Source organism: Dysidea avara, chromosome 10, assembly GCF_963678975.1.
Source record: "Dysidea avara chromosome 10, odDysAvar1.4, whole genome shotgun sequence".
Classification (NCBI taxonomy): Eukaryota; Metazoa; Porifera; class Demospongiae; order Dictyoceratida; family Dysideidae; genus Dysidea; species Dysidea avara.
This window is the reverse complement of record NC_089281.1, coordinates 7,678,317-7,686,787: the sequence shown is the minus strand read 5'-3', so window position 1 is coordinate 7,686,787 and position 8,471 is coordinate 7,678,317. Positions and strand designations below refer to the sequence as shown.

The 8,471-nt window shown below is 38.6% G+C and overlaps 1 protein-coding gene across 1 annotated transcript; it reads left to right on the top strand.

The window, feature by feature from the left end:
* Positions 1-6,556: 6,556 nt before the first annotated feature.
* Positions 6,557-7,552, top strand: LOC136268873 (uncharacterized). Its single transcript, XM_066064338.1, has one exon. It carries the CDS (start codon positions 6,557-6,559, stop codon positions 7,550-7,552), a length of 996 nt encoding a protein of 331 aa, XP_065920410.1.
* Positions 7,553-8,471: the final 919 nt, after the last annotated feature.

The following is an 8,471-nucleotide window of genomic DNA, read 5'->3' as shown; positions in this document are numbered from 1 at the left end:
CATATTAGCCAAATATAACCACCAAAGCAAATAAATTTGAGCAGACTATATATGAACACAGAAAATGTAAAGCTTTTCAAGTTTCTGTAATGTCCAATTGGTCCATAGCTACACATTACTCCTTTGCATGACTAAAGGTCTGACTCACAAATGCACTGATCCATGACAGAACAGTGAGTATATATCTAGCTACATGCAATTAGCTAACAAAAGAACTGATATCTGGAACAGCCAGGAATGATACAGCTATATATATAACTATATATAGTTACATGTTTATGACTCCCTGTATTTACAGGCTATAGCATTCACAGACAGATTAAAATCTATGTTCAAAATGACTTCATACGTTACATTACTGGCACACTAGTGTACATCTTGTGAGTAAATGTACCTCTTTTGCATAGAACTATAACTAAGTGTAATTGTCTGACCCTTGTCTATATACCTAGCAGAATTATAAGCTTCTAAATAGGATAACTATACTTTTATGAAATGCCTTGCATGCATCAATATAATTATGTGAAAATTTATACATTAGTTGAGTGTGTAAAACTGAGTATTGCATGATATATAACTTAAGCAACTGTATATCTAGCTAAGTATGCAATTAAAGCATTGATTTTATAGTGTATAATATAACCACTAGAAGCACAATGTCTAGACCACTATATCAAACCATAGACTGGTTAGTTACACATCTAATTATGCAACACATATGTATGTCATCACTACTGGTCCATGAGATTGAAAGAAGAGACTTATTGCATGTTGTTGTGCCACTGTATACTGTGAGGAGCTGCATCACTGAGAAGTCATTTCATTGATGCCCCCTAGTGTGGGTTTACTGAGGGAACCAAACCACATTTATAGCCTTTATTGGGAGAGCAGTTCCCACTACAGGTCTACATGCTAATTAATGTTGTGTGTATGTGAGATTCAAGTAACTGTGTGTCCTGTTACGATGGATAATTGTAAATGTGGTGGAGCTATTACTTGGTGTGTTGTTGTGACTCCTTTATCACCAGTGAATGGTGTCTTTCAGCTACAAGGGTTTTAGTGCATGCATGCATGCATGTGTAATTATAAGAGGACAACAGACTGCAAACCACTGGGTTTGTGACATTCATATTAGCCATTTATAGCTTATACCATAAGGCCACTCCAATTGGTAATTATGTTTCTGGTCCACCACCCGCGTCCTTCTTGGAGAATGTGAAATTTCAGAAATAATGAGTAAAATGCCCGCATCAGCTTTTTGAAAAACTTGGATTTCAGAAACAAATATTGGGCTACAACAAGTATGCTAATTCTAACTATCTGAGTGTCTTTTACCTGCAAGAAATGGGCAGAGTGTATAGTACGGATCGATATACTCTAATAGAACAGTCAGTAAATCACAAAAAAAAACACTATTGAGCAGTCACTTCATTGTTGCTTTGTTGCTGAATTTCGCCCGCCCGCACCTAAAACTGATTTTCAAAGGACCAGAAACATAATTACCAATTGGAGTAGCCTAATCAAATCCATCAAATAAAAACTTCATACAATGGTCTAATATATAACAATGATGGGTACAAATTCTCCACAAATTACAAGCAGTACGATAGTAACTGTATATAGTAGGGACCACAAAGGAGCCCACGAAATAATATCACCCATGCAAAAACAGCCTCAATTTTTCCATAATGATGATCATATTGGTTAGGTAAAACTAAGCCCAAACAAGCTTTCAGATCAACCCAAAACGCTTTCAACAAGTTGCTACGGAATTTTAAAAATAATTTATTTAACGGAATTTTCTAGTGACTATATATAGCTGAGTAACTGACTGACTGATGCCTTCAGACAAGCATAACTCAATAACGACTAAGGCTACGGGCTTGATTTTTTCACTGTTCGACGTCACTTCGGCCCAACAGGTGCCTTTCGGCATACCGCAATACATACAATGCATTCTTCACGGACTTACCAGTGTCCTCTTTTGTCTCATTCATGCATCTTTGCTGACAGCGAAAGGTGTCGATTTGACGATAGCACGTGACAGCTTCCCTTCGTAACAGAAATCGTCCGTATTTTTCATAGTGGCTATTTTGAAAGCATAGGTGCTTTTCAAACAGTTCTTGATTTGTACTGCTGTGTATCGGGTTGAACATAGCCAACAGCGAAGCGTAATAGATACTCCACTTTTTGGGGGGCGCGGCACGATTTCTTTCTTTTGGTATATGCGTGAAATGCAGAGGTGCTTTATGAACAGTTCTTGATTCGAAATGCTGTGCAATGGGTCAGGACCGGAGCCCACGGTCCGGCCAATCACTTTTCAGCTACTTGATTTTAGTGAAAAGATTAAGATACTCTAATAGAGCAGTCATCAAAATATACTCTAATAGAACAGTCATCGTGATACTCTAATAAAGCGTTCAGTACTTATAGTCTAAGCCACGAGTCGACATCTGTGTTAACTGTCTTGAAAATTACCCAGTGAGTCATCTGTATGGCACACTGCATTGAGCTTTAGCATGCAGTTACAATCTAAAACTAATCTTTCACATTGAGAAATTTTTGCATAGCTACATCATGAAAATAAAATTAGCTACTAGCTATAATAATCAGATATGAAACTCAATTAATTAGTAATGTAGCACAAAATTACCATTGATGTTAACAAAAAAAAGAAACTTTGCATGTAAAAATAGCCATACCATTTCAGAGTACCTATTTTCAAAAGTTTCCCTGGAGGAGCATGCCCCCTGACCCCTCTAGTTTAGCATGCTGTGTGTACTTATAGCACATGTGGATAAGTAACACACCAAAGCAGATAATCTCTGATTTACAGATCATATTAGATCAATGAAAACTGAGTAGTGTGCATGACTATGACCTTCATTGCAGTCCATGGATGGCTGGACCACTGGGCTCCGGCCCTGCAATGGGTTGAACATAGCTAACAATGAAGTATAATGGATAGTTCACTTTTCAGACGATAAGGGGCTGGGAATTTCAGATGCGGTATGCATGGGTTCACCAGTCATAATAAAATTATTTACAAAAAAAGCTAACAAACAAGTGCACTAAAAAATTTGGAATTTTCAACTAGAGTAGGGACCAGAGCACATCGATAAAAAGTACTGAAACAAGTTGGAGTAGTCCATGATATTAAATCACAGTAAAACAATTAGAAGTGTTATGTCCCTACTGTGCATTTCTGCTATGGTATCTTGAGCACAGTAGGGATATAACACTTCTAATTGTTTTACTGTGATTTAATATCATGGACTACTCCAACTTGTTTCAGTACTTTTTATCAATGTGCTCTGGTCCCTACTCTAGTTGAAAATTCCAAATTTTTTCGTGCACTTGTATAAGAATCCCCTGCTTGGTCTTCTCAGAATGAGACCTAACCAAAATTAGAACTGAAATGATTAATATACACACATTCTGACCAAGCACTCTATTAGAGCAGTTGATGCATGCTCATTAATTTTCATAAAAGTGTGCCAGTTGCTTCTATCAGACAAGATATAACCCCTTTCCTCTCAGCTTGTATATCTTCCTCTCAGCACTAACAAGTTGGGTGGGAGAGGTGCAGCATCCCAGACCTCCTGTTCCTAAAGATTTGCTACCCTGCTTGTAATTATTAACTTCCTCTGCACCTGAATTACAAAATAAGAAGCTTTCATCTAACAAATCAAGACTCACGGTAGTGAGTCGCGAGGCCAAGAAGCACAAAGCGCGCGCCCACAAAACAATAAACATGCGACTACTATTGTGAGTCATTTACATGAGGGATTGATTACGCCGGCAACTTTTTAAAATCCGCATGGCGAAATCTCAGCCTTACTAAAAGATTCCGCCTTGAAACCAAGGGCATGTAAATGAGTAACTACTACATGAAAAGTCAGGCGAATTGTTGGAGTAGTTTGTTCCATCGCCCACCCATTTACAATGCATTAATTAAATTATTTATTCAAATGTGCATCGTTCTTTTTTTCATTTTCTTCGTCATCGCTTCCCATTGGTGCGATTTTCTTTCAACCATGAAGTCGTATTGTAAAAAGGCTACGGCTATCAGGGGCTTTTTACACAATGTACCTGTACATTTAATTTCGCTAAGAGTTGTTCGTTGGTTTATGAGATCGCCTTTGTGCTCTTTGAAGATTAAACTTGCCGCCATGACGTGAGGCGCCCGCCTCAATTCCCAAACCCAAACAGTGTGGAAGTGGTTAGCCATAGCGAGCTGGCTGATTTCATTGTGCTGTCAACTCTTGGTTTAATTGTGAGTCCAGTCACTGATTTGTTTTAAATTCGCCACAGTATGCCTCTACTGCATGACTCGTTATAGCGTGACTCTGGCCGTATAGCTATAGCCAGCTGTTTCATACCACTGTAGTGATATAGTTGGAAGTAACTTACTGCTACATTACCCGTGCACGTCTTTAATCCCGCCCCAGCCCTTCAGTGCCTGTGAAACTTCAGTGTTCACTTAAAAAGCCAGCATCAGCGCATCACCTTTCAGTAACCCACAATTATAGATCGAAACTCTTTAATGATAGCATGAAATAGTAAACAATTATGATGATCCCATAAAATTTAAAAAATGACTACAATAGCACAAGAAGCCAGATACACTAGCGTTTGGCTATGAAGTACCACCAAGAGTTCATAATATAGTAGTGGGGTCTTGGTACCACATATTAATTTTTCTTCACCATTTGCATGATTTGTCCATTGACCATAAACTCACCCGCCAACAGTCACAACATCAGTATCCACCCTGCATATACAGAAAGGGATACAGTATGGTAAGGCACATAGTGGTGTAATAGTAATGTGTTCTAAATTTTGTTATTGTTGTTATTGTAGAGCTTCACAAAATACTTTTAGTTTTAGTTATTATTTGTTAACAGTGAAGCCAGCGGGTACAATTTAGTTATTGTTAATATTTGTTATTGTTATTGTTACATTCAAAGGTAAATTACATATTCTATACGTATACATGTATTAAATGTACTGATCATTAGCCTTAATCAGGACTTCTCTCTCTAAATTAGTGTTGGTTAAATGATTGCGTCTACCAATACAGCAGTACCCTGCTATAGAAAAGGTGCGTTCTATTGGAGCACTAGATGCAGGTACTACCATTAAGTCTACTGCTAAGTGAAAAAGATTTGGTAATGTAGTTTCCAACTCTAACCAAAATGTAAGAGCATCTTTTTTACTGGGCGTTGGTATGTTGAACCGCAATTCATAAAATCTCTCAATTTCACTTTCAGCCGGTATATGTTATAGCTCCCAACGGAACTGCTTCTAGAACACCTACTACTGAAACTAGTACTGCATGTGCACACTAAAGGATTAGAAAATGGCAAGCCATAGATTATATATTCCCTAGGTGGGGAATATAATAATCTATGCCTGAACAATGTGACTTCCGTAAAACAAACAAAAACGGTAAATTCACAAAATGTAAAAATTTTCTAACTCAGAAGTGGGCCCACAAAAATGAGTGCTTCCCTGCCAATTCACCTGAGTAAATGATGCAAACTTAGCTGTGTTTTCTATGGGGTCACCAAGCTGAGCTGAACTGGACAAAGAATGACTGACAAACTGGCATATCAAATGAAGATAGCTACTCATGTATAGTATCAGGAAATCCAACTAACCAACAATTGCAGTTTACACTATCATACCATATAGATATATTCAGTGTTCACTATTTCATGTTCTTATAGCCTTCATTTCCTCCAGCTCCCAGCAAGTTCAGCCCATGGCGAATCTGTTTCAGTCATCTCGTGTATTGTGAGATGGCAAAGGAAATCTTCATCTACTGTAGTAAGACTAGCTGCCTGTATAATTCGCTCCTTGACTTCGCTACATCACTTGAGAAGAAGAACCCCGAGGAACCCAGCTGGGTTGATTCGAGGGTTTTGTCCCCGAGATTCACCAACCCCCTGAGTACCGGGGTTTTCAAGTCCGTTGTCCTATTATATTTGCGCATGCGCTAAAAACCTACTAACCGAAGGGCCATCCACTGGTGATAAAGGAGTCACAACAACACAGTGAGTAATAGTTTTACCACATTTACAATCATCCATCATAATAGGGCACACACAGTTACCTGATCTCACTTGAATCTGCCATTTCTTTCGCACCGCTAAGCGCATGCGCCAAAATACATAGGACAACGGACTTGAAAACCCCGGTACTGCTGATTGCACGAATCTTTAAAAATTGCGTGACGCATGCGTTTATGCGCACACAAGAATTGAAATATTTTGTTTCACGGAACAAGTTGCTTACATTGGGAATCTTAGTCCCTGACATCAGCAACCTATTCCGTGAAACAAAATGCTTTTAAATCTTGTGTGCGCACACACGCATGCGTCACGCAATTTTTAAAGTTTCGTGCAATCAGCAGTACAGGAAATTGCATTGTCTTTGCAACTACCGGCCATGCGCGATTTGAGCATGCGCGTGTTTTGAATAATAAAACGCGCGCAATACCGTAGCTAACCGGGTAATTTACTCAGTAACGATCTTAACTAGTTAGCTAGCGATGACCTCGGTGACGACTTACGAACGACACCGAACAAAAGCTTACAGTCACGATTTACGGTGGAGGGTAGTGTGGCAAGTTGAAGGTTTACAATATACGCATAATAGAGTGGCAAAAAATTTGGGAATTGACAAGTCAACAGTTAGCAGAATAGCAGGTTTATTTCGAACCACCGGTTCTGTGTCTAGTAAGCAATACCCAAAGGAGAAGGCATTTAGAAAGCTAACTGCTCCAGCTCAGTTGGCAGTGTTAAACTTTGTTGTGGAGAATCCTGGGACTCAACTTAAAGAAGTACAGAAGATGCTTTCACAACAGCTGCTGTTGAGTATTGATGTCTCTACAATCTGCAGGTTTTTACTCAAAAGCAATTTCACTTACCAAAAGCTGAGTTTAGTAGCAACACAAAGGTCCACATTTCTCCGACAAAAGTTCATGTTAGATGTGTCTGAGTACAAACAAGAAATGCTTGTGTTTATTGATGAGACCGGAACTGACAGCCAAAAAGCATTGAGAACCCATGGTTACAGCCTGCGTGGAGTTCCAGCAAATTACCACAAACCATTAGTAAGGGGGTCACGTGTGTCTGCAATAGCTGCAATGTCAACAGAAGGTATTCGTGATGTCAAGATTAGCCAAGGGACTAACAATGGTGATACCTTTTACAATTTTGTTGAAACAATCTTGCTGCCACACTTACAACCATTTGATGGCATCAGTAGCCATAGCATAGTGGTCATGGATAACTGCTCTATTCATCACACGCAAAATGTAGTTTCGTTGATTGAAGAAGTAGGTGTAATTGTTCATTTTCTGCCACCTTATTCACCAGATCTAAATCCAATTGAGGAAGCATTCTCTAAAGCTAAATACAACATCAAATACTTAGAGAGAATTATGGATACAAGTGATTTAGAAACTATCATGCTTTGCACATTTGCAATGATTTCAAAACAAGATTGTCAGGGTTATATTTCTCATTGTAACATTTATACATAACCACTGTAACACACATAGGTTTGCACTCAGTAATAAACAACAAAATCAATATACCCAGCATTTACACTTGAAAATACAAGACCTGTGAATAACTAGCTACGTAGGTAATCAACGAAGATTTTTTAAAGTAGAAAGAATGTTTTGTTTTTGTTCAGAGTATTCATTTTCGCTGAGTATGTTATCATCAAAAAGCTGCTGAAGATATCTCAGCTGCTCAAAATTTTTCATTCTTAAGTCTATAGCTTTTGATGGTGAAATTGAATGTGTACCTGTACCCGACGCTTTCTCAGTAGTAGTTACAGAATTACCACCTTTTAAAGCATTAGCAAATGCTACTGCAGCTCCACTAACAGCATCTGAAAGGCTGCTTTGCTGACGACACTTTTTTGATACATTTCCCTGGAAAGCTGGTACATTAGGTGGAGTTTCATAGTCGTCATGTAGGTTAGATGCTATCATCCTTGCCCACAAACGTAATTTGGGTACATCAAATACATCAGCATGCTTTTCTTTCAACTCTTTAAAAGCAGCATCCACTTCCTCTTCTTTCTCTTGACGCCTTGATGTACTCGCAGCTACATCTTCTCTCTTACGTTTACCATGCTCAGATGATGCCTCTTGTCCCACAGCTGGGGAAGAACTGTCACACCACAAAGTGATTTCACCTTTAGGATATCTTGAATACATAGCATTCAAATCCTCACCATTAACAATAGAAATCTTTGAGTGTTGCTGGCCTTCAAAATAACCGACATTAAAGACCACTGTGTTAGGTACACAATCCTGAAACTCTTCAATTAATTTTACACGCAATGCAAGCAGAGATTCAAATCTGGAATTAAAACGTAACTGCCGCATCACAGCATCACTTTTCTTCCGTGGATTGATAATCTTCACTTTGTATGTGTGTAGATTCTAC